This window comes from Oncorhynchus keta, chromosome 21, assembly GCF_023373465.1.
Source record: "Oncorhynchus keta strain PuntledgeMale-10-30-2019 chromosome 21, Oket_V2, whole genome shotgun sequence".
Taxonomy (NCBI): Eukaryota; Metazoa; Chordata; class Actinopteri; order Salmoniformes; family Salmonidae; genus Oncorhynchus; species Oncorhynchus keta.
The window spans coordinates 35749332-35775898 of record NC_068441.1 but is presented as its reverse complement, the minus strand read 5'-3'; the positions used below and the strand labels follow the sequence as shown (position 1 = coordinate 35775898).

The following is a 26567-nucleotide window of genomic DNA, read 5'->3' as shown; positions in this document are numbered from 1 at the left end:
GGGTAAAGTCAGATGGTAGACAGCATGGTTGCTGTTAGTCCCTTATGAATGAACAATGACACAGTCAACAAGTACCTTAGTTAATATCCAGGTAGTAATCGTTCCACACTAGTGATAAAGTACTCAACAGGGACATGTTACAGTACCTACAGAGAAAGCACTCCATTGAACTGATCTTTGTGAAATTGAATTGGAGTCCCAGTCACACATCCACCCATCCATCCACCCACCCAATCCCTCCTCCACCCCATCCCTCCTCCATTCCATCCTATATTTTCAAGGCAGCATCCTCTCAGTGTGTTTCACTGGGACAGCAACTCAGTCAAAATGTGGGAGTTTTGTTTTGGAAGCAGTTAAACATTTGGGATGTCTCATTCCATACTTAAACATGCAGAACATTGAACAGCTAGCTTTTTTACAAATGGCAATTTTTTTCTCTCTAGTACAGCGTGGTTTAGGCTACACAGAACACGAAAGTACCAATCCTACCAGGTTGGACATATTGCTTTAAACCACCAAGTTGTTTATACGTCATGCATGCCACAAAGATGATATTATGTTTATACAAAAATAACACCAGTGTCTATTACTGTGTATCATATCAATGACAGAAAGTAATTTTTCTGTCTTTTCGCAATTAGATGCAATTGAAAATGTATTAAAACACAAGAACTGGTTCGGGTAAACATCGGCCTATGTAAAATAAAGGGGTTATGACTTTCAAATGTGATATTCCAGTTGGTCAGAAGCAGGGTTGTCCAACAGAGAAACCAAACTGTGCCAGGACTGTCTGGCTGTTCTTTAGTTCGCCATCCACCTCAGACATCAACCTGTTGGTCTGCTTCTGTAGTACAGTTGTGCCAAGGTTAATGACAAAACAGCAAACAAACAAAAGATCGGGGTGTTTCTAGCGGATGGAGTATCTGTTCACCTATGGAATGGAAGGGCAACCAGTTCAATAAGAGATCAACAACAGCACAACCATGGCAATAGAAGAAGGACAATCTTAGCGACGCTTCAAGTTCTTTGCATTCTCTGTCCACATTTACATGCAACAACATTAGCTATTTTGGGGAGATGGAAAGTATGGAAATACATTCACCTGACAATACTAGTTTAAAACAATCTGGTCAAAAAGAAAAAGAAAGTATAAAAAAACAGCGATTGTACAAAACAAGACTTTGGCTGAACATTCTTAAAACTATGCTGGGTGATCACTGACTGACTGCCCCCTTTTCATTACCTAGAGTTCAAAGTTCAAAATCATCCCATGGCAATATTTACACAGTATTTTCAGTGTAGAAGTGAAGTCTTCCAAATAGATTAACTCAGAAGAAAAGATTTACCATTGAAAACGAGTCCCCAAAATGTGTCCCGAAAATGAGTCTCTGTCTAACATACTGACCAAACTGTCCGCTTGTGTGTTGGAAAATAAATGTCCACATACATGTTATTCAATCATTTAATCCAAACTGCTCATGCGCATCAACGGGCGTCTGCATAGCCAGGCACTAAAATAGAACTTGGTTCTATTTTAGACGCTTAATGCGCTGTAAGTCCCGCCTTACCATCTACTCATTGGTTTTTACAAGCATATACCCATGTGAGTGATTGAAAGATGAACAAGGTCCACACAGCCATATGAAATCCACATAAGAAAGATGAACAAGGAAAGATCAACAACAAAAAGAAACTAAATAGCAACCCAATGTTTATCTCCCAGACAAATTAGCCAGCAACAGCAAATGTTTCATGTGTGTTTCGACCTGTCCCCAAATTAATATATTAATTAAAAGTTGGTTTTGGAATTTTAACCTACGTGTCATGAACGTGTCTGGTAGGGACAAAATCAATATGCGCACGATGACGCACGTGTAGAGCCGGTTTGGTCAGCATGTAACTGACACCACAGCAAAAGCATCTTGTTTCTGTTTACGGACACAAACAGGAAGAGGCAGTGATGTCACTACCGGTTCAACAGTTCTACTCTAAACAGTTTCCTAAATCATTAGAATAAAAAAGGTTAACGATTGATTTGGATGAAATCGAAATTCATGCCCACTTTTCGACAAGACGACTAAAGTCACAGTTGTCTAAGTGCACCGATCCTCTCAAAAAATAATTAAACTCGCAGTCATATTAGTCTGAAAGAACAGACCCCATGTAATAAATATATGTATATAGAGATTAAAAATCATATATACTCCAAATTAATTTAACATTACTTCAATGTTCGGTTTACTACCATGTTCTATTTGACTCGCTTTCATTGGGACCTCATTTGATTTAAGTTACTGAGAGAAAAAGCAGAATTTAAGCTACTGTCTCTTTAAGACTGTATATAGTGAAGGGAAAGAGGTGGTAAGGCTAGATTGCTGAAAGAGTATGTCCAATCGCATGGCCTACAGTGAGTAAACAGTTTATTTTAGCTTCCTTAGCCCCAGCATCGGACAACCAATCATGGTTTACAAATGTGGCATAAATATACTGTATATAGAAACATATTCTGCTGTTGATTCATCTCATTCATGGACTGTACTGCCACCAAAACACTTCAGCCTATACATATATATTCCAAAATATTAAAAAATACTAAATATAAAAATACAGAAGAATTGTAAAAAATGAACAAAACATTTAGTTTATATGAAAATCATGCAAGAAAGCTTCCCAATAATGATGTACTAAGCAAGGAGACCAGCCAGAAGAGGGAGGCGCAGCGCGAGCAGGCTTACGGCAGCAGGCTTACGGCAGCAGGCTTACGGCAGCAGGCTTACGGCAGCAGGCAGACTATGTTCTGTAAACATCGTTGTAGTCCATGACACATATATCGGCAGTGACACGTTGTTTTGCATCCATCAATTTTGGGGTCAGAGTGGAATAGAAATGAATCCTATAAAATATGGCTCTGAGTAAGTAGAAAAGGTGTATCATCAGAGGGTTCTATCGAAGTAAGTAACCTAGATATGAAAATAAGGTTGAAAATATGGCAGTAGTACATCGATAGCACATATCCTGTTGAGGGCGTCACACTCTCTGTCACAGAGTTGGTGGTCGGAGTGGGAGCCAAGTTTAAACTCTCTGTACCATCATTTAAAACAACGACATGCACCACTGAATACAGGAGCTCTCATGTATCAACATCTCTGGTTGTATCGTTTTTTTCTGGTTAGAGTATTCCTCTTCTTGTTAGGCCATTATCTGTGGTTGGTGGGTTGGTTGGTAGGTGGGTTGACCCTAGAGGACATGTGGAGATGTGTTGTGTCCCTATGCTAGCAGGCCAGCCTCTAATGGTTGCACCTCCCAGAGGCATTGTGGGAGAGATCGATAGTTCTTTGTCACTCTGAAGCAAACACAGTGACACTCGATAACGACACACACAGTCAAGCTGTAGCTAACAGGAACAAGCCCAACGCCCTTTCGTCAACAGTGAAAAAAAGAGTTGTACATTTGCCTTGGTAAGGTACAGATCAGAATGTATTCATGTTTTGTTTTTTTATGTGTGGAAAAAAGGAATGACAGACTAAAGAAAGAACAACTTCCCATTTCTGTCTAAACACAGGAAAAGGTAGGTCCTAACCCCGGCAAATAATGACTCCTAAAACCATCTCGAAATTCCCATTATATTTAACATGAAACATGAATCAAATACGTTATGCATACGAGAGAGGGAGACACGGACGTTCTTATTCTTCCTCCATATTGAGGCAGTATCGTAAGCTGTCAACTTCCTCTCAACGGGCTAGGGAAAACCAGAACCCTGATTGGATGAGATCATCAGATGAGGGAGATGCCCCTCCCTTTTTCCCACATGGTCTTGCTATGATTCCACTCCACAGAGAGGGGGTTCCCTCTGGCTCTAGCCTGCTGCTAGCTTTTCTTTCAATGTGTTGTTTTAAGATAGTCTATATTAACAGAAAAGTGAACTAGCATCCTTTGTACTTTCCTTTCATAAAAACAGGAGAAATCATAATAAAATCATGTCAAATGGACCCAGAAGAACCAAACCTAAGTGAGAGATGTTTAGACGGTTGAACCTTCATCATTGAAAATATGTAGTTTATCAGAATGAATGAAGACATGGGTTCCTGGGTTGAACTGCATAACCCATTAGTACATCATGCTTCAAAACAGATCCAATGCATACACACAGTACAGTTAAAACACAGGTTGAGAAATGGAGTGGCAAAACTTAGTAGCTGAAAACTGTTAAATCACATGGCCCATGTTCATCTGATCATCAAATCAGCTTGGAGCTGTGTTGAAGAGCCTATAAAGCATATATACTGTATGTACACATATATATACTCTAAAAGTGCTGTGTCAGTTAGTGTATGCAGGGTGTAATAAGCACGTACAAAAGGATAAACATGTTGTGTTTCAGTTCTGGGCTATCTGAGGTTAAAATAAAACTATGAAATGTTACAGGACAAAAAAAAGATATTAAAACTCCAAAGATGGACAGTAGGACAGGCTACAGCCTTTGACAGAGCAGATTGGTGGACCCCACATGGCCCCTCCCACCCATGAGTTTGGGGCGCGATGTGATTTGATGGTTTACATGTCACTCTGCTGTACATACTTAAAGGGCATACACACCACATTCAGTGCCAGCCCATGGGAATGGCAAAGTGGGTGGGTGGGGCAGGTGAGAGGTAGGTGTAGGGTTCAGGAAGTGGAGGGAAGAGGAGGTGGAGGAAGAGGAGTAGGTGAAGAGGGGGAGACGCTGGAACCCCTTGCCTGCTCTGGGTGTACCCTCTGTGGGATGAGGGGCGCACCGCTTGTCCTCTTGGTGGTGGAAGAGAGGAAGTGCAGGAGGGTAACCAGCCGGCCGACAGGGGGAGATGGACAGAGCACAACGGAAGAGAGGAGAAGAGAGGAGGTGATCAGCAGGAGGCCTCGTGGCTGACGTCTGGAGCTTCTGCCCCCCCAGAGAAGGATCTGGGCATGTGCTGGAGCGCCACCTCATCACTGCTGCTCTCATCGATGTCAGGGATCCGCGCCTCTTCCTCAGACAGGGGAACAAACTCAGGGTGGGCCATGAAGTTATGGATGGAATTTTTTGATTCTCGGTTCTCTAGCCCCGGGTAAAGAGAGCTACGGAACGCATTTACCACCTTAATCTGTTAGAGAGAGAAAGGTGGGGGCAGGGGGGATAGAGAGATTGAGGGATGGAGAAATAGGGGCAGTGCAGAGAGAGAGAGAGAAATAAAAATACCAGTTAGTATGAGGGTCCTGGCTCAGTCTTCCTGTGTTCATGGTGATGGCAGGAGGCAGGCAAGCAGGCAGGCAGGGGATTATGGGTAATCTGCTAGGGGGTACAAAGGGTGGTCAGTGAGAGTTGAGAAGTGAAGTATTCTGGGATGGCAGTCTTGATCACTTGCCCGATTCATCAAACCAAACAGCAGGCAAAAGGAAGGCACACAGGAGCCACAAAACCCCCAAATCAAAAACACATAGTCAACTACAACATACAGTATGACACATGAGGGCGAGTGGAAAATACATGAGCACTGCAAAACAAATACACAAAAAAGCATTAACACTAAAATACAGTACAATATGTAAACAAACCGTGAAAATAAATACCAACATATGAGATGGGAACACATGATAATGACGGTGTACGGATATTGAGCAAGCAACGGGACAAAAACCACACAGCTACTTAAATACTATTGCACCCCCCCCCCCACACACACACACACTGACACATAAAGTACATCATGCTATCTGAGGCAACAAGCTGCAGGTTCTAATCACCAGCCTACAGTACAGCTAGCTGGCAGCATCTCAATGTTCTATAATGAAGACAGGGATGGAGGGTTGGATGTTGTCTGTTGGGCTGTTTGGTTGGCGACCAAAGATGAGTCCAGTTCGGGGATATTTTGTAGGAAAGGCAGGAGTGTGGAAAGGGACAGAGGATGAGAAGAGAGGGAGGAAGGCAAAGGGAGGAAGGCAGAGGGAGGAAGGCAGGGGGAGGAAGGCAGAGGGAGGAAGGCAGAGGGAGGAAGGCAGGGGGAGGAAGGCAGAGGGAGGAAGGCAAAGGGAGGAAGGCAAAGGGAGGAAGGCAGGGGGAGGAAGGCAGAGGGAGGAAGGCAGAGGGAGGAAGGCAGGGGAGGAAGGCAGAGGGAGGAAGGCAAAGGGAGGAAGGCAGAGGGAGGAAGGCAGGGGGAGGAAGGCAGAGGGAGGAAGGCAGAGGGAGGAAGGCAAAGGGAGGAAGGCAGAGGGAGGAAGGCAGGGGGAGGAAGGCAGAGGGAGGAAGGCAGAGGGAGGAAGGCAGGGGGAGGAAGGCAGAGGGAGGAAGGCAGAGGGAGGAAGGCAGAGGGAGGAAGGCAGAGGGAGGAAGGCAGAGGGAGGAAGGCAGAGGGAGGAAGGCAGGGGGAGGAAGGCAGAGGGAGGAAGGCAGAGGGAGGAAGGCAGGGGGAGGAAGGCAGAGGGAGGAAGGCAGGGGGAGGAAGGCAGAGGGAGGAAGGCAGAGGGAGGAAGGCAGAGGGAGCAAGGCAGAGGGAGGAAGGCAGGGGTAGGAAGGCAGAGGGAGGAAGGCAGAGGGAGGAAGGCAGAGGGAGGAAGGCAGAGGGAGGAAGGCAGAGGGAGGAAGGCAGGGGGAGGAAGGCAGAGGGAGGAAGGCAGAGGGAGGAAGGCAGAGGGAGGAAGGCAGAGGGAGGAAGACAGGGGGAGGAAGGCAGGGGGAGGAAGGCAGAGGGAGGAAGGCAGGGGGAGGAAGGCAGAGGGAGGAAGGCAGAGGGAGGAAGGCAGAGGGAGGAAGGCAGAGGGAGAAAGGCAGGGGGAGGAAGGCAGAGGGAGGAAGGCAGAGGGAGGAAGGCAGAGGGAGGAAGGCAGGGGGAGGAAGGCAGAGGGAGGAAGGCAGAGGGAGGAAGGCAGGGGGAGGAAGGCAGAGGGAGGAAGGCAGAGGGAGGAAGGCAGGGGGAGGAAGGCAGAGGGAGGAAGGCAGGGGGAGGAAGGCAGAGGGAGGAAGGCAGAGGGAGGAAGGCAGAGGGAGGAAGGCAGGGGGAGGAAGGCAGAGGGAGGAAGGCAGAGGGAGGAAGGCAGGGGGGAGGAAGGCAGGGGAGGAAGGCAGAGGGAGGAAGGCAGAGGAGGAAGGCAGGGGGAGGAAGGCAGGGGAGGAGAAGGCAGGGGAGGAAGGCAGAGGGAGGAAGGCAGGGGGAGGAAGGCAGGGGGAGGAAGGCAGAGGGAGGAAGGCAGGGGGAGGAAGGCAGAGGGAGGAAGGCAGAGGGAGGAAGGCAGAGGGAGGAACGCAGGGGGAGGAAGATAAGAACTATAAAGTGGTGAAGAGGCAAAAGGATGAACGGTTGATGCTGCAATAAAACTAACATGCACTTCATACATGTACAGTAGACACACTTTCTCACTCACAAACACACACTTTCTCACTCACAAACACACACCCTCTCACTCACAAACACACACCCTCTCACTCACAAACACACACCCTCTCACTCACAAACACACACCCTCTCACTCACAAACACACACCCTCTCACTCACCCCCCCCACACACACTTCTAAAGCTGATGGTACTCAACACTTTCTACAATTCAGAAAAAAGGAATGTGAACTCCACCACAACGTGAGTGGAAATTATTTTCTCTCTAACTACTTGTCTGTATCTAACCTCCCACCTCACCATCTACTAAACTACAGACTGATGCATCATGTTAGACCAACACAGCTACTCTGATGAATGTGTCGGACATTTACAGCCCAGGCCTGTCAGCCAGGCAGGCAGGGGTAGGACGCAGTGTGTGTGTGGTGTGTCAGCCAGGCAGGCAGGGGTAGGACACAGTGTGTGTGTGGTGTGTCAGCCAGGCAGGCAGGGGTAGGACGCAGTGTGTGTGTGGTGTGTCAGCCAGGCAGGCAGACAGGGGTAGGACGCAGTGTGTGTGTGGTGTGTCAGCCAGGCAGGCAGACAGGGGTAGGACACAGTGTGTGTGTGGTGTGTCAGCCAGGCAGGCAGGGGTAGGACACAGTGTGTGTGTGTGGTGTGTCAGCCAGGCAGACAGGGGTAGGACGCAGTGTGTGTGTGGTGTGTCAGCCAGGCAGGCAGACAGGGGTAGGACGCAGTGTGTGTGTGGTGTGTCAGCCAGGCAGGCAGACAGGGGTAGGACACAGTGTGTGTGTGGTGTGTCAGCCAGGCAGGCAGGGGTAGGACACAGTGTGTGTGTGTGGTGTGTCAGCCAGGCAGGCAGGGGTAGGACACAGTGTGTGTGTGGTGTGTCAGCCAGGCAGGCAGGGGTAGGACACAGTGTGTGTGTGGTGTGTCAGCCAGGCAGGCAGACAGGGGTAGGACACAGTGTGTGTGTGGTGTGTCAGCCAGGCAGGCAGACAGGGGTAGGACACAGTGTGTGTGTGGTGTGTCAGCCAGGCAGGCAGACAGGGGTAGGACACTGTGTGTGTGTGGTGTGTCAGCCAGGCAGGCAGGGGTAGGACACAGTGTGTGTGTGGTGTGTCAGCCAGGCAGGCAGACAGGGGTAGGACACAGTGTGTGTGTGGTGTGTCAGCCAGGCAGGCAGACAGGGGTAGGACACAGTGTGTGTGTGGTGTGTCAGCCAGGCAGGCAGACAGGGGTAGGACACAGTGTGTGTGTGGTGTGTCAGCCAGGCAGGCAGACAGGGGTAGGACACTGTGTGTGTGTGGTGTGTCAGCCAGGCAGGCAGGGGTAGGACACAGTGTGTGTGTGGTGTGTCAGCCAGGCAGGCAGACAGGGGTAGGACACAGTGTGTGTGTGGTGTGTCAGCCAGGCAGGCAGACAGGGGTAGGACACAGTGTGTGTGTGGTGTGTCAGCCAGGCAGGCAGACAGGGGTAGGACACAGTGTGTGTGTGGTGTGTCAGCCAGGCAGGCAGGGGTAGGACACAGTGTGTGTGTGTGGTGTGTCAGCCAGGCAGACAGGGGTAGGACGCAGTGTGTGTGTGGTGTGTCAGCCAGGCAGGCAGACAGGGGTAGGACGCAGTGTGTGTGTGGTGTGTCAGCCAGGCAGGCAGACAGGGGTAGGACACAGTGTGTGTGTGGTGTGTCAGCCAGGCAGGCAGGGGTAGGACACAGTGTGTGTGTGTGGTGTGTCAGCCAGGCAGGCAGGGGTAGGACACAGTGTGTGTGTGGTGTGTCAGCCAGGCAGGCAGGGGTAGGACACAGTGTGTGTGTGGTGTGTCAGCCAGGCAGGCAGACAGGGGTAGGACACAGTGTGTGTGTGGTGTGTCAGCCAGGCAGGCAGACAGGGGTAGGACACAGTGTGTGTGTGGTGTGTCAGCCAGGCAGGCAGACAGGGGTAGGACACTGTGTGTGTGTGGTGTGTCAGCCAGGCAGGCAGGGGTAGGACACAGTGTGTGTGTGGTGTGTCAGCCAGGCAGGCAGACAGGGGTAGGACACAGTGTGTGTGTGGTGTGTCAGCCAGGCAGGCAGACAGGGTAGGACACAGTGTGTGTGTGGTGTCAGCCAGGCAGGCAGACAGGGGTAGGACACAGTGTGTGTGTGGTGTGTCAGCCAGGCAGGCAGACAGGGGTAGGACACTGTGTGTGTGTGGTGTGTCAGCCAGGCAGGCAGGGGTAGGACACAGTGTGTGTGTGGTGTGTCAGCCAGGCAGGCAGACAGGGGTAGGACACAGTGTGTGTGTGGTGTGTCAGCCAGGCAGGCAGACAGGGGTAGGACACAGTGTGTGTGTGGTGTGTCAGCCAGGCAGGCAGACAGGGGTAGGACACAGTGTGTGTGTGGTGTGTCAGCCAGGCAGGCAGACAGGGGTAGGACACAGTGTGTGTGTGGTGTGTCAGCCAGGCAGGCAGACAGGGGTAGGACACAGTGTGTGTGTGGTGTGTCAGCCAGGCAGGCAGGGGTAGTTAAGAGGAGCTGACAGACATTCTGTTCCAGGCCTGTGAGGAGAACACAGAGTGCCACAGAGTGAGAGAGAGATGACTGTGCAGACACCCATACATCAGAGGTGTGAAAATGAGCACTGCTGGCTGGCAGAGGGACTCTGTTTGTTTATTTATTTTTATGTCACCTTTATTTAACCAGGTAGGCTAGTTGAGAACACGTTCTCAAGTTCTTACAACTGCGACCTGGCCAAGATAAAGCAAAGCAGTTCGACAGATAAAACAACACAGAGTTAGACATAGAGTAAAACAAACATACAGTCAATAATACAGTATAAACAAGTCTATATTCGATGTGAGCAAATGAGGTGAGAAGGGAGGTAAAGGCAAAAAAAAGGCCATGGTGGCAAAGTAAATACAATATAGCAAGTAAAACACTGGAATGGTAGATTTGCAGTGGAAGAAAGTGCAAAGTAGAGATAGAAATAATGGGGTGCAAAGGAGCAAAATAAATAAATAAAATAAATACAGTAGGGGGAGAGGTAGTTGTTTGGGCTAAATTATAGATTGGCTATGTACAGGTGCAGTAATCTGTGAGCTGCTCTGACAGCTGGTGCTTAAAGCTAGTGAGGGAGATAAGTGTTTCCAGTTTCAGAGATGTTTGTGAGTGTGTGTTTATGTGAGAGAGTGAGTGTGTGAGAGAGTGAGTAAGTGAGAGAGTGAGTAAGTGAGAGAGTGAGTAACAGAGGGAGGAAGGCAGGGGGAGGAAGGCATTTGTGAGTAACTGAGAGAATGAGTAACTGAGAGAGTGAGTAACTGAGAGAGTGAGTAACTGAGAGAGTGAATAACAGAGTGAGTAACTGAGAGAGTGAGTAAGTGAGAGAGTGAGTAACAGAGAGTGAGTAACAGAGAGTGAGTAAGTGAGAGAGTGAGTAACTGAGAGAGTGAGTAAGTGAGAGAGTGAGAGAGTGAGTAACAGAGAGAGTGAGTAAGTGAGAGAGTGAGTAACTGAGAGAGTGAGTAACTGAGAGAGTGAGTAACTGAGAGAGTGAGTAACAGAGAGTGAGTAAGTGAGAGAGTGAGTAACTGAGAGAGTGAGTAACTGAGAGAGTGAGTAACTGAGAGAGTGAGTAAGTGAGAGAGTGAGTAACAGAGAGTGAGTAACCGAGAGAGTGAGTAACTGAGAGAGTGAGTAACTGAGAGAGTGAGTAACAGAGAGTGAGTAAGTGAGAGAGTGAGTAAGTGAGAGAGTGAGTAACTGAGAGAGTGAGTAACTGAGAGAGTGAGTAACTGAGAGAGTGAGTAACTGAGAGAGTGAGTAAGTGAGAGAGTGAGTAAGTGAGAGAGAGTGAGTAAGTGAGAGAGTGAGTAAGTGAGAGAGTGAGTAAACGAGAGAGTGAGTAAGTGAGAGAGTGAGAGAGTGAGTAACTGAGAGAGTGAGTAAGTGAGAGAGTGAGTAACAGAGAGTGAGTAACAGAGAGTGAGTAACAGAGAGTGACTAAGTGAGAGAGTGAGTAAGTGAGAGAGTGAGTAAGTGAGAGAGTGAGTAAGTGAGAGAGTGAGTAACTGAGAGAGTGAGTAACAGAGAGAGTGAGTAACAGAGAGAGTGAGTAACAGAGAGAGTGAGTAACTGAGAGAGTGAGTAACTGAGTAACAGAGAGAGTGAGTAACTGAGAGAGTGAGTAACTGAGAGAGTGAGTAACAGAGAGAGTGAGTAACAGAGAGAGTGAGTAACAGAGAGAGTGAGTAACAGAGAGTGAGTAACTGAGAGAGTGAGTAACTGAGAGAGTGAGTAACTGAGAGAGTGAGTAACTGAGAGAGTGAGTAACAGAGAGTGAGTAACAGAGAGAGTGAGTAACTGAGAGAGTGAGTAACAGAGAGTGAGTAACAGAGAGAGTGAGTAACAGAGAGAGTGAGTAACTGAGAGAGTGAGTAACTGAGAGAGTGAGTAACTGAGAGAGTGAGTAACAGAGAGAGTGAGTAACAGAGAGAGTGAGTAACAGAGAGAGTGAGTAACTGAGAGAGTGAGTAACTGAGAGAGTGAGTAACAGAGAGAGTGAGTAACAGAGAGAGTGAGTAACAGAGAGAGTGAGTAACAGAGAGAGTGAGTAACAGAGAGAGTGAGTAACAGAGAGAGTGAGTAACAGAGAGAGTGAGTAACAGAGAGTGAGTAACTGAGTAACAGAGAAGAGAGAGAGTAACAGAGAGTAACTGAGTGAGTAACAGAGAGAGTGAGTAACAGAGACAGAGAGTGAGTAACAGAGAGTGAGTAACAGAGAGAGTGAGTAACAGAGAGAGTGAGTAACAGAGTGAGTAACAGAGAGAGTGAGTAACAGAGAGAGTGAGTAACTGAGAGAGTGAGTAACAGAGAGAGTGAGTAACTGAGAGAACTGAGAGAGTGAGTAACAGAGAGAGTGAGTAACAGAGAGTGAGTAACAGAGAGAGTGAGTAACAACTGAGAGAGTGAGTAACAGAGAGAGTGAGTAACTGAGAGAGTGAGTAACTGAGAGAGTGAGTAACAGAGAGAGTGAGTAACAGAGAGAGTGAGTAACTGAGAGAGTAACTAGAGAGTAAATAACAGAGAGAGTGAGTAACAGAGAGAGTGAGTAACAGAGAGAGTGAGTAACTGAGAGAGTGAGTAACTGAGAGAGTGAGTAACTGAGAGAGTGAGTAACTGAGAGAGTGAGTAACAGAGAGTGAGTAACAGAGAGTGAGTAACAGAGAGAGTGAGTAACAGAGAGTGAGTAACTGAGAGAGTGAGTAACAGAGAGTGAGTAACAGAGAGAGTGAGTAACTGAGAGAGTGAGTAACTGAGAGAGTGAGTAACTGAGAGAGTGAGTAACTGAGAGAGTGAGTAACTGAGAGAGTGAGTAACAGAGAGAGTGAGTAACGTAACAGAGAGAGTGAGTAACTGAGAGAGTGAGTAACTGAGAGAGTGAGTAACTGAGAGAGTGAGTAACTGAGAGAGTGAGTAACTGAGAGAGTGAGTAACTGAGAGAGTGAGTCACAGAGAGAGTGAGTCACAGAGAGAGTGAGTAACTGAGAGAGTGAGTAACAGAGAGAGTGAGTAACAGAGAGAGTGAGTAACAGAGAGAGTGAGTAACAGAGAGAGTGAGTAACAGAGAGAGTGAGTAACAGAGAGAGTGAGTAACAGAGAGAGTGAGTAACAGAGAGTGAGTAACAGAGAGAGTGAGTAACAGAGAGTGAGTAACAGAGAGAGTGAGTAACAGAGAGAGTGAGTAACAGAGAGAGTGAGTAACAGAGAGTGAGTAACTGAGAGAGTGAGTAACTGAGAGAGTGAGTAACAGAGAGTGAGTAACAGAGAGAGTGAGTAACAGAGAGAGTGAGTAACTGAGAGAGTGAGTAACAGAGAGAGTGAGTAACTGAGAGAGTGAGTAACTGAGAGAGTGAGTAACTGAGAGAGTGAGTAACAGAGAGAGTGAGTAACTGAGAGAGTGAGTAACTGAGAGAGTGAGTAACTGAGAGAGTGAGTAACTGAGAGAGTGAGTAACTGAGAGAGTGAGTCACAGAGAGAGTGAGTCACAGAGAGAGTGAGTAACTGAGAGAGTGAGTAACAGAAAGAGTGAGTAACAGAGAGTGAGTAACAGAGAGTGAGTAACAGAGAGAGTGAGTAACAGAGAGAGTGAGTAACAGAGAGAGTGAGTAACAGAGAGAGTGAGTAACAGAGAGAGTGAGTAACAGAGAGAGTGAGTAACTGAGAGAGTGAGTAACAGAGAGAGTGAGTAACAGAGAGTGAGTAACAGAGAGTGAGTAACAGAGAGAGTGAGTAACAGAGAGAGTGAGTAACAGAGAGTGAGTAACAGAGAGTGAGTAACAGAGAGAGTGAGTAACTGAGAGAGTGAGTAACTGAGAGAGTGAGTAACTGAGAGAGTGAGTAACAGAGAGTGAGTAACAGAGAGTGAGTAACAGAGAGTGAGTAACAGAGAGAGTAACAGAGAGAGTAACAGAGAGAGTGAGTAACAGAGAGAGTGAGTAACAGAGAGTGAGTAACAGAGAGAGTGAGTAACAGAGAGTGAGTAACAGAGAGAGTGAGTAACAGAGAGAGTGAGTAACAGAGAACAGAGTGAGTAACAGAGAGAGTGAGTAACAGAGACAGTGAGTAACTGAGAGAGTGAGTAACAGAGAGAGTGAGTAACAGAGAGTGAGTAACAGAGAATATAGTGAGTAACAGAGAGTGAGTAACAGAGAGAGTGAGTAACAGAGAGAGTGAGTAACAGAGAGTAGTAACAGAGAGTAACAGAGTGAGAGTAAACAGAGAGAGAGTGAGTAACAGAGAGAGTGAGTAACAGAGAGAGTGAGTAACAGAGAGAGTGAGTAACAGAGAGTGAGTAACAGAGAGTGAGTAACAGAGAGAGTGAGTAACAGAGAGAGTGAGTAACAGAGAGAGTGAGTAACAGAGAGAGTGAGTAACAGAGAGAGTGAGTAACAGAGAGAGTGAGTAACAGAGAGAGTGAGTAACAGAGAGAGTGAGTAACAGAGAGAGTGAGTAACAGAGAGTGAGTAACAGAGAGAGTGAGTAACAGAGAGAGTGAGTAACAGAGAGTGAGTAACAGAGAGAGTGAGTAACAGAGAGAGTGAGTAACAGAGAGTGAGTAACTGAGAGAGTGAGTAACAGAGAGAGTGAGTAACAGAGAGTGAGTAACAGAGAGTGAGTAAGTGAGAGGACCAACAAAAATGGAAAAGGGTCAAATCCAACCATTTACATTTCCACAGTGTTATTTGGCTTGATAATGCTTATTATGAAGAGAAATTAGATCAATTTTGGTGGGCTGTATGTAGCCTATCCAATCAGCATCCACCCTCTGTATTTATACTTCTTATTCCAGGCAGGCTTCTCTGGCCGTGTGTGTGTGTGTGTGTGTGTGTGTATGTGTGTGTGTGTTTGAGAGAGCATTGTGATGTCAAACGAAAGCATTTCCATGCCAAGAGGAAACACACACCCCCCCCCCCCGCCCCACACACACACACACACACACACACACACACACACACACACACACACAACTACTGGTCCGATTCACTCCTTTGGTCTGTTGTTACCCTGTAGTCAGAATGGCGATAGTCCTGAGAGGAGAAGAGAGGGACACAGAGGAGAGGAAAGACAGACAGATGATTGGGATAGGATGGAAATATACAGCAACAAAGGTTCTGAGCGAGAGATAAAGGAGTGAAACATGGAGAACAGTATGAGAGAAAACAGCAGAGCTGTGGACCCGAGTCACAAATATGATGACTTGCAACCCGACTTTAACACCAATGACTCGTGACTTAACTTGGACTTGAGCCTTCTGACTCTAACTGACTTGATACCCTCCCCAAGCCCAAATATGAAAAATGAAGCTATTAAAAAAGTGTGCAGCGCATCAACTCTTCATTTAACAGATTACAGTTTGAATCGGACAGCAGCCAATCAAATTGTGCCAGCGGAGGAAAAGTTGTGTGTGGCAGTGCAGAGGAATGTCGGTGGGTGAATTCAGTCAGAGCCCTTGGAAAGATGATACACCAAATGATTATTGTTGGATATAAAGACGACGCTGTATCAACAAAAAACAGATTGCAACTTGGAAAACATGCAGGAAGAAAATGACAGACGGAGGCGCAACAACTTCCAACTTTGTTCAACATTTGAAGCTGCACAAAGAACGCTAAGTCGTGGCTAATATAGCTAACAGCTTTATATAGCTTTGCTAGTGTAGCATGTAGGCTAACGTAACGTTAAATCAATGAGCCTCCACACAGTCAGTCAGTGTGGGAACGTGACCATTGCACCCAAGATTGAGCTACAACTGGCTAGGCAGTTGGTAGCCTAAATCCTGCCTGATGTTACTGCTGTTCCTAAAACCACTGACATGCGTGAGTCTACTGTAACCCCACACACAGAGTGAGTACAGAGTGTGTGTGTGAAAGAGAAGGTTTGGCAATTGTGTACAAGCCTAAATCGCCCGATTGCGCCCCATAACGGGGGTCTTTCTCATGGCTACCCATGTATTTACATAGAAATATAATGTCTATTTGGAAAGTAATATATATATATATTAAAGCATTCATGATTTGTGTAAATGTAATATATTAACTCTTACTCTTGTTAAAAATATGAAATGGTATTACATTTGGTGAAGAGCACATTATGACTTGTTTAGGACTCGAAACTCAATGTTTAGGACTTGAGACTTGACTCGGACTTGCCTGTCTTGACTTGGGACTTGACTTGGGACTTGAGTGCTAAGACTTGAAACTTACTTGTGTAAAACAATGACTTGGTCCCACCTCTGGTAAACAGAGAGTGAAAGATGGAAAGAAGAGAAAGAGGTAAAGGGTGGGAATCAGGGCCTGCAGCTGTTGGATCAGAAAAAGGGAGCGAATGGAGAAAAGGTCATGGGTGAAAAAGAAGAGGTGATCACGTTAAACGACCACATTCTCTAACTGTGCGCATATACTGGGGATAGGGGTCAGAGGTTAAAGGTGACATCTCAACAAAACTGTTTTAGTCCTTAAGCTATTTTAAGTCCACTTTGTACCATGTTTGTGCTGATACAACGTTGTGTTGCTTCCATGCTGATTCGTCATGTGTTGCTTCCATGCTGTGTTGCTTTCGTAACTCTCTCTTTATGCAGTGTTGTGGTGTCTCTTGTTGCGATGTGTGTGTTGTCCTATATATTTATTTTGAATCCCATCCCTTCCTCGCAGGAGGCCTTTTGTCTCTTGTTGTGATGTGTGTGTTGTCCTATATATTTATTTTGAATCCCATCCCTTCCTCGCAGGAGGCCTTTTGTGTCTTGGCATCCCTTCCTCGCAGGAGGCCTTTTGTCTCTTGGCATCCCTTCCTCGCAGGAGGCCTTTTGTCTCTTGGCATCCCTTCCTCGCAGGAGGCCTTTTGTCTCTTGGCATCCCTTCCTCGCAGGAGGCCTTTTGTCTCTTGGCATCCCTTCCTCGCAGGAGGCCTTTTGTCTCTTGGCATCCCTTCCTCGCAGGAGGCCTTTTGTCTCTTGGCATCCCTTCCTCGCAGGAGGCCTTTTGTCTCTTGGCATCCCTTCCTCGCAGGAGGCCTTTTGTCTCTTGGCATCCCTTCTTCGCAGGAGGCCTTTTGTCTCTTGGCATCCCTTCCTCGCAGGAGGCCTTTTGTCTCTTGGCATCCCTTCCTCGCAGGAGGCCTTTTGTCTCTTGGCATCCCTTCCTCGCAGGAGGCCTTTTGTCTCTTGGCATCCCTTCCTCGCAGGAGGCCTTTTGTCTCTTGGCATCCCTTCCTCGCAGGAGGCCTTTTGTCTCTTGGCATCCCTTCCTCGCAGGAGGCCTTTTGTCTCTTGGCATCCCTTCCTCGCAGGAGGCCTTTTGTCTCTTGGCAGGCCTTCACTATAAATACGAATCTGTTCTTAACTGACTTGCCTAGTTAAAGCAACAAAAAAAAATAGGTTAAATTATGAATGAAAAACAATGTATGTAAAGCGGTTAATGACTTATTTCTATAGTTATATATTTTCCATATTCTTCAGTCCTAATCGTCTTTTCTTTTTTGAATCATATTGAGAGTTTTCTCAGACTTTAGTCAGCTTTGTAAATTTGTTGCATGCGGCACCTCTTCCTCCCCTTCAGAACTTCAGTGTGTGAGGAATGACTCTGCAACTCCGCCTCTTTAAGCCCAGGGTTTTAAGTCCTGATATATGTGTGTTTGTATGTGCGTAATGTACATGTCGGTGTGTGTGTGTGTGTTTGTGTGTGCGTAATGTACATGTCGGTATGTGTGTGTGTGTTTGTATGTGCGTAATGTACATGTCGGTGTGTGTGTGTGTGTGTTTGTATGTGCGTAATGTACATGTCGGTGTGTGTGTGTGTGTGTTTGTATGTGCGTAATGTACATGTCGGTGTGTGTGTGTGTGTTTGTGTGTGCGTAATGTACATGTCGGTATGTGTGTGTGTGTTTGTATGTGCGTAATGTACATGTCGGTGTGTGTGTGTGTGTTTGTATGTGCGTAATGTACATGTCGGTGTGTGTGTGTGTGTGTTTGTATGTGCGTAATGTACATGTCGGTGTGTGTGTGTTTGTATGTGCGTAATGTACATGTCGGTGTGTGTGTGTGTTTGTATGTGCGTAATGTACATGTCGGTATGTGTGTGTGTGTGTGTATGTGTGTTTGTATGTGCGTAATGTACATGTCGGTATGTGTGTGTGTGTGATTGTATGTGCGTAATGTACATGTCGGTGTGTGTGTGTGTTTGTATGTGCGTAATGTACATGTCGGTATGTGTGTGTGTGTTTGTATGTGCGTAATGTACATGTTGGTATGTGTGTGTGTGTTTGTATGTGCGTAATGTACATGTCGGTGTGTGTGTGTGTGTGTTTGTATGTGCGTAATGTACATGTCGGTATGTGTGTGTGTGTGTTTGTATGTGCGTAATGTACATGTCGGTATGTGTGTGTGTGTGTTTGTATGTGCGTAATGTACATGTCGGTGTGTGTATGTGTGTTTGTATGTGCGTAATGTACATGTCGGTATGTGTGTGTGTGTTTGTATGTGCGTAATGTACATGTCAGTGTGTGTGTGTGTTTGTATGTGCGTAATGTACATGTCGGTGTGTATGTGTGTTGGTATGTGCGTAATGTACATGTCGGTGTGTGTGTGTGTTTGTATGTGCGTAATGTACATGTCGGTGTGTGTGTGTGTTTGTATGTGCGTAATGTACATGTCGGTATGTGTGTGTGTGTGTGTATGTGTGTTTGTATGTGCGTAATGTACATGTCGGTATGTGTGTGTGTGTGATTGTATGTGCGTAATGTACATGTCGGTGTGTGTGTGTGTGTGTTTGTATGTGCGTAATGTACATGTCGGTATGTGTGTGTGTGTTTGTATGTGCGTAATGTACATGTTGGTATGTGTGTGTGTGTTTGTATGTGCGTAATGTACATGTCGGTGTGTGTGTGTGTGTGTTTGTATGTGCGTAATGTACATGTCGGTATGTGTGTGTGTGTGTTTGTATGTGCGTAATGTACATGTCGGTGTGTGTATGTGTGTTTGTATGTGCGTAATGTACATGTCGGTATGTGTGTGTGTGTTTGTATGTGCGTAATGTACATGTCAGTGTGTGTGTGTGTTTGTATGTGCGTAATGTACATGTCGGTGTGTATGTGTGTTGGTATGTGCGTAATGTACATGTCGGTATGTGTGTGTGTTTGTATGTGCGTAATGTACATGTCAGTATGTGTGTGTGTTTGTATGTGCGTAATGTACATGTCAGTGTGTGTGTGTGTTTGTATGTGCGTAATGTACATGTCAGTATGTGTGTGTGTTTGTATGTGCGTAATGTACATGTCAGTATGTGTGTGTGTTTGTATGTGCGTAATGTACATGTCAGTGTGTGTGTGTGTTTGTATGTGCGTAATGTACATGTCAGTATGTGTGTGTGCTTGTATGTGCGTAATGTACATGTTGGTATGTGTGTGTTTGTATGTGCGTAATGTACATGTCAGTGTGTGTGTGTGTGTGTTTGTATGTGCGTAATGTACATGTCAGTGTGTGTGTGTGTTTGTATGTGCGTAATGTACATGTCAGTGTGTGTGTGTGTTTGTATGTGCGTAATGTACATGTCGGTATGTGTGTGTTTGTATGTGCGTAATGTACATGTCAGTGTGTGTGTGTGTTTGTATGTGCGTAATGTACATGTCAGTATGTGTGTGTGTTTGTATGTGCGTAATGTACATGTCGGTATGTGTGTGTTTGTATGTGCGTAATGTACATGTCGGTATGTGTGTGTTTGTATGTGCGTAATGTACATGTCAGTGTGTGTATGTGTGTTTGTATGTGCGTAATGTACATGTCAGTGTGTGTATGTGTGTTTGTATGTGCGTAATGTACATGTCGGTATGTGTGTGTGTGTTTGTATGTGCGTAATGTACATGTCAGTGTGTGTATGTGTGTTTGTATGTGCGTAATGTACATGTCGGTGTGTGTGTGTGTGTTTGTATGTGCGTAATGTACATGTCAGTGTGTGTATGTGTGTTTGTATGTGCGTAATGTACATGTCGGTATGTGTGTGTGTGTTTGTATGTGCGTAATGTACATGTCGGTGTGTGTGTGTGTGTTTGTATGTGCGTAATGTACATGTCGGTGTGTGTATGTGTGTTTGTATGTGTGTAATGTACATGTCGGTGTGTGTGTGTGTTTGTATGTGCGTAATGTACATGTCGGTGTGTGTGTGTGTTTGTATGTGCGTAATGTACATGTCGGTGTGTGTGTGTTTGTATGTGCGTAATGTACATGTCGGTGTGTGTGTGTGTTTGTATGTGCGTAATGTACATGTCGGTATGTGTGTGTGTTTGTATGTGCGTAATGTACATGTCGGTATGTGTGTGTGTGTGTTTGTATGTGCGTAATGTACATGTCGGTGTGTGTATGTGTGTTTGTATGTGCGTAATGTACATGTCGGTGTGTGTATGTGTGTTTGTATGTGCGTAATGTACATGTCGGTGTGTGTGTGTGTTTGTATGTGCGTAATGTACATGTCGGTGTGTGTGTGTGTTTGTATGTGCGTAATGTACATGTCGGTATGTGTGTGTGTGTGTTTGTATGTGCGTAATGTACATGTCGGTATGTGTGTGTGTGTGTTTGTATGTGCGTAATGTACATGTCGTTGTGTGTATGTGTGTTTGTATGTGCGTAATGTACATGTCGGTGTGTGTGTGTGTTTGTATGTGCGTAATGTACATGTCAGTATGTGTGTGTGTGTATGTGCGTAATGTACATGTCGGTATGTGTGTGTGTGTATGTGCGTAATGTACATGTCAGTGTGTGTGTGTGTGTTTGTATGTGCGTAATGTACATGTCGGTATGTGTGTGTGTGTGTTTGTGTGTGCGTAATGTACATGTCGGTATGTGTGTGTGTGTTTGTATGTGCGTAATGTACATGTCGGTATGTGTGTGTGTGTTTGTGTGTGCGTAATGTACATGTCGGTATGTGTGTGTGTGTTTGTGTGTGCGTAATGTACATGTCGGTATGTGTGTGTGTGTTTGTGTGTGCGTAATGTACATGTCGGTATGTGTGTGTGTGTTTGTGTGTGCGTAATGTACATGTCGGTATGTGTACGTGTGTTTGTGTGTGCGTAATGTACATGTCGGTATGTGTGTGTGTGTTTGTGTGTGCGTAATGTACATGTCGGTATGTGTGTGTTTGTATGTGCGTAATGTACATGTCGGTATGTGTGTGTGTGTTTGTGTGTGCGTAATGTACATGTCGGTATGTGTGTGTGTGTTTGTGTGTGCGTAATGTACATGTCGGTATGTGTGTGTGTGTTTGTGTGTGCGTAATGTACATGTCGGTATGTGTGTGTGTGTTTGTGTGTGCGTAATGTACATGTCGGTATGTGTGTGTGTGTTTGTGTGTGCGTAATGTACATGTCGGTATGTGTGTGTGTGTTTGTGTGTGCGTAATGTACATGTCGGTATGTGTGTGTGTGTTTGTGTGTGCGTAATGTACATGTCGGTATGTGTGTGTGTGTTTGTGTGTGCGTAATGTACATGTCGGTATGTGTGTGTGTGTTTGTGTGTGCGTAATGTACATGTCGGTATGTGTGTGTGTGTTTGTGCGTAATGTACATGTCGGTATGTGTGTGTGTGTGTATGTGCGTAATGTACATGTCGGTATGTGTGTGTGTGTTTGTATGTGCGTAATGTACATGTCGGTATGTGTGTGTGTGTTTGTGTGTGCGTAATGTACATGTCGGTATGTGTGTGTGTGTTTGTGTGTGCGTAATGTACATGTCGGTATGTGTGTGTGTGTTTGTGTGTGCGTAATGTACATGTCGGTATGTGTGTGTTTGTATGTGCGTAATGTACATGTCGGTATGTGTGTGTGTGTATGTGCGTAATGTACATGTCGGTATGTGTGTGTGTGTATGTGCGTAATGTACATGTCGGTATGTGTGTGTGTGTTTGTGTGTGCGTAATGTACATGTCGGTATGTGTGTGTGTGTTTGTATGTGCGTAATGTACATGTCGGTATGTGTGTGTTTGTATGTGCGTAATGTACATGTCGGTATGTGTGTGTGTGTATGTGCGTAATGTACATGTCGGTATGTGTGTGTGTGTTTGTATGTGCGTAATGTACATGTCGGTATGTGTGTGTGTGTATGTGCGTAATGTACATGTCGGTATGTGTGTGTGTGTATGTGCGTAATGTACATGTCGGTATGTGTGTGTGTGTTTGTATGTGCGTAATGTACATGTCGGTATGTGTGTGTTTGTATGTGCGTAATGTACATGTCAGTGTGTGTATGTGTGTTTGTATGTGCGTAATGTACATGTCAGTGTGTGTATGTGTGTTTGTATGTGCGTAATGTACATGTCGGTATGTGTGTGTGTGTTTGTATGTGCGTAATGTACATGTCAGTGTGTGTATGTGTGTTTGTATGTGCGTAATGTACATGTCGGTGTGTGTGTGTGTGTTTGTATGTGCGTAATGTACATGTCAGTGTGTGTATGTGTGTTTGTATGTGCGTAATGTACATGTCGGTATGTGTGTGTGTGTTTGTATGTGCGTAATGTACATGTCGGTGTGTGTGTGTGTGTGTTTGTATGTGCGTAATGTACATGTCGGTGTGTGTATGTGTGTTTGTATGTGTGTAATGTACATGTCGGTGTGTGTGTGTGTTTGTATGTGCGTAATGTACATGTCGGTGTGTGTGTGTGTTTGTATGTGCGTAATGTACATGTCGGTGTGTGTGTGTTTGTATGTGCGTAATGTACATGTCGGTGTGTGTGTGTGTTTGTATGTGCGTAATGTACATGTCGGTATGTGTGTGTGTGTTTGTATGTGCGTAATGTACATGTCGGTGTGTGTATGTGTGTTTGTATGTGCGTAATGTACATGTCGGTATGTGTGTGTGTGTGTGTTTGTATGTGCGTAATGTACATGTCGGTGTGTGTGTGTTTGTATGTGCGTAATGTACATGTCGGTGTGTGTGTGTGTTTGTATGTGCGTAATGTACATGTCGGTATGTGTGTGTGTGTGTTTGTATGTGCGTAATGTACATGTCGGTGTGTGTATGTGTGTTTGTATGTGCGTAATGTACATGTCGGTGTGTGTATGTGTGTTTGTATGTGCGTAATGTACATGTCGGTGTGTGTGTGTGTTTGTATGTGCGTAATGTACATGTCAGTATGTGTGTGTGTGTATGTGCGTAATGTACATGTCGGTATGTGTGTGTGTGTTTGTGTGTGCGTAATGTACATGTCGGTATGTGTGTGTGTGTTTGTGTGTGCGTAATGTACATGTCGGTATGTGTGTGTGTGTTTGTGTGTGCGTAATGTACATGTCGGTATGTGTGTGTGTGTTTGTGTGTGCGTAATGTACATGTCGGTATGTGTGTGTGTGTTTGTGTGTGCGTAATGTACATGTCGGTATGTGTGTGTGTGTTTGTGTGTGCGTAATGTACATGTCGGTATGTGTGTGTGTGTTTGTGTGTGCGTAATGTACATGTCGGTATGTGTGTGTGTGTTTGTGTGTGCGTAATGTACATGTCGGTATGTGTGTGTGTGTTTGTGTGTGCGTAATGTACATGTCGGTATGTGTGTGTGTGTTTGTGTGTGCGTAATGTACATGTCGGTATGTGTGTGTGTGTTTGTGTGTGCGTAATGTACATGTCGGTATGTGTGTGTGTGTTTGTGTGTGCGTAATGTACATGTCGGTATGTGTGTGTGTGTTTGTGTGTGCGTAATGTACATGTCGGTATGTGTGTGTGTGTTTGTGTGTGCGTAATGTACATGTCGGTATGTGTGTGTGTGTTTGTGTGTGCGTAATGTACATGTCGGTATGTGTGTGTTTGTATGTGCATAATGTACATGTCGGTATGTGTGTGTGTGTGTGTATGTGCGTAATGTACATGTCGGTATGTGTGTGTGTGTTTGTATGTGCGTAATGTACATGTCGGTATGTGTGTGTGTGTTTGTGTGCGCGTAATGTACATGTCGGTATGTGTGTGTGTGTTTGTGTGTGCGTAATGTACATGTCGGTATGTGTGTGTGTGTTTGTGTGTGCGTAATGTACATGTCGGTATGTGTGTGTGTGTTTGTGTGTGCGTAATGTACATGTCGGTATGTGTGTGTTTGTATGTGCGTAATGTACATGTCGGTATGTGTGTGTGTGTGTGTATGTGCGTAATGTACATGTCGGTATGTGTGTGTGTGTATGTGCGTAATGTACATGTCGGTATGTGTGTGTGTGTTTGTGTGTGCGTAATGTACATGTCGGTATGTGTGTGTGTGTGTTTGTATGTGCGTAATGTACATGTCGGTATGTGTGTGTTTGTATGTGCGTAATGTACATGTCGGTATGTGTGTGTGTGTATGTGCGTAATGTACATGTCGGTATGTGTGTGTGTGTTTGTATGTGCGTAATGTACATGTCGGTATGTGTGTGTGTGTATGTGCGTAATGTACATGTCGGTATGTGTGTGTGTTTGTATGTGCGTAATGTACATGTCGGTATGTGTGTGTTTGTATGTGCGTAATGTACATGTCAGTGTGTGTATGTGTGTTTGTATGTGCGTAATGTACATGTCGGTGTGTGTGTGTGTGTTTGTATGTGCGTAATGTACATGTCAGTGTGTGTATGTGTGTTTGTATGTGCGTAATGTACATGTCGGTATGTGTGTGTGTGTTTGTATGTGCGTAATGTACATGTCGGTGTGTGTGTGTGTGTGTTTGTATGTGCGTAATGTACATGTCGGTGTGTGTATGTGTGTTTGTATGTGTGTAATGTACATGTCGGTGTGTGTGTGTGTTTGTATGTGCGTAATGTACATGTCGGTGTGTGTGTGTGTTTGTATGTGCGTAATGTACATGTCGGTGTGTGTGTGTTTGTATGTGCGTAATGTACATGTCGGTGTGTGTGTGTGTTTGTATGTGCGTAATGTACATGTCGGTATGTGTGTGTGTGTTTGTATGTGCGTAATGTACATGTCGGTGTGTGTATGTGTGTTTGTATGTGCGTAATGTACATGTCGGTATGTGTGTGTGTGTGTTTGTATGTGCGTAATGTACATGTCGGTGTGTGTGTGTTTGTATGTGCGTAATGTACATGTCGGTGTGTGTGTGTGTTTGTATGTGCGTAATGTACATGTCGGTATGTGTGTGTGTGTGTTTGTATGTGCGTAATGTACATGTCGGTGTGTGTATGTGTGTTTGTATGTGCGTAATGTACATGTCGGTGTGTGTATGTGTGTTTGTATGTGCGTAATGTACATGTCGGTGTGTGTGTGTGTTTGTATGTGCGTAATGTACATGTCAGTATGTGTGTGTGTGTATGTGCGTAATGTACATGTCGGTATGTGTGTGTGTGTTTGTGTGTGCGTAATGTACATGTCGGTATGTGTGTGTGTGTTTGTGTGTGCGTAATGTACATGTCGGTATGTGTGTGTGTGTTTGTGTGTGCGTAATGTACATGTCGGTATGTGTGTGTGTGTTTGTGTGTGCGTAATGTACATGTCGGTATGTGTGTGTGTTTAATTGTGTGTGCGTAATGTACATGTCGGTATGTGTGTGTGTTTTGTGTGTGCGTAATGTACATGTCGGTATGTGTGTGTGTTTTTGTGTGCGTAATGTACATGTCGGTATGTGTGTGTGTGTTTGTGTGTGCGTAATGTACATGTCGGTATGTGTGTGTGTGTTTGTGTGTGCGTAATGTACATGTCGGTATGTGTGTGTGTGTTTGTGTGTGCGTAATGTACATGTCGGTATGTGTGTGTGTGTTTGTGTGTGCGTAATGTACATGTCGGTATGTGTGTGTGTGTTTGTGTGTGCGTAATGTACATGTCGGTATGTGTGTGTGTGTTTGTGTGTGCGTAATGTACATGTCGGTATGTGTGTGTGTTTGTGTGTGCGTAATGTACATGTCGGTATGTGTGTGTGTGTTTGTGTGTGCGTAATGTACATGTCGGTATGTGTGTTTGTATGTGCATAATGTACATGTCGGTATGTGTGTGTGTGTTTGTATGTGCGTAATGTACATGTCGGTATGTGTGTGTGTGTTTGTATGTGCGTAATGTACATGTCGGTATGTGTGTGTGTGTTTGTGTGCGCGTAATGTACATGTCGGTATGTGTGTGTGTGTTTGTGTGTGCGTAATGTACATGTCGGTATGTGTGTGTGTGTTTGTGTGTGCGTAATGTACATGTCGGTATGTGTGTGTGTTTTGTGTGTGCGTAATGTACATGTCGGTATGTGTGTGTTTGTATTTGTATGTGCGTAATGTACATGTCGGTATGTGTGTGTGTGTGTATGTGCGTAATGTACATGTCGGTATGTGTGTGTGTGTATGTGCGTAATGTACATGTCGGTATGTGTGTGTGTGTTTGTATGTGCGTAATGTACATGTCGGTATGTGTATGTGTGTGTTTGTATGTGCGTAATGTACATGTCGGTATGTGTGTGTGTGTTGTATGTGCGTAATGTACATGTCGGTATGTGTGTATGTGCGTAATGTACATGTCGGTATGTGTGTGTGTGTTAATGTATGTGTGTGTGTTTGTACATGTCGGTATGTGTGTGTGTGTATGTGCGTAATGTACATGTCGGTATGTGTGTGTGTGTTTGTATGTGCGTAATGTACATGTCGGTATGTGTGTGTGTGTGTATGTGCGTAATGTACATGTCAGTATGTGTGTGTGTGTATGTGCGTAATGTACATGTCAGTGTGTGTGTGTGTGTTTGTATGTGCGTAATGTACATGT

General features: G+C 45.4%; 1 protein-coding gene across 6 annotated transcripts in view; it reads right to left on the bottom strand.

Moving 5' to 3' along the window:
• Positions 1 to 2403: 2403 nt before the first annotated feature.
• LOC118400501 (plasma membrane calcium-transporting ATPase 1-like) overlaps positions 2404 to 26567 on the bottom strand; it is a 239659-nt gene continuing 215495 nt past the window's right edge. For 4 of the 6 annotated variants that reach the window (XM_052473766.1, XM_052473770.1, XM_052473765.1 and 1 more), the window contains one exon: positions 2404 to 5123. In XM_052473766.1, the coding sequence (XP_052329726.1) occupies positions 4887 to 5123 (237 nt within the window). In that variant the 3' untranslated portion in view covers positions 2404 to 4886. The remainder of the gene's footprint in view (positions 5124 to 26567) is intronic. The other 2 variants (XM_052473769.1, XM_052473771.1) reach the window with 1 other exon arrangement.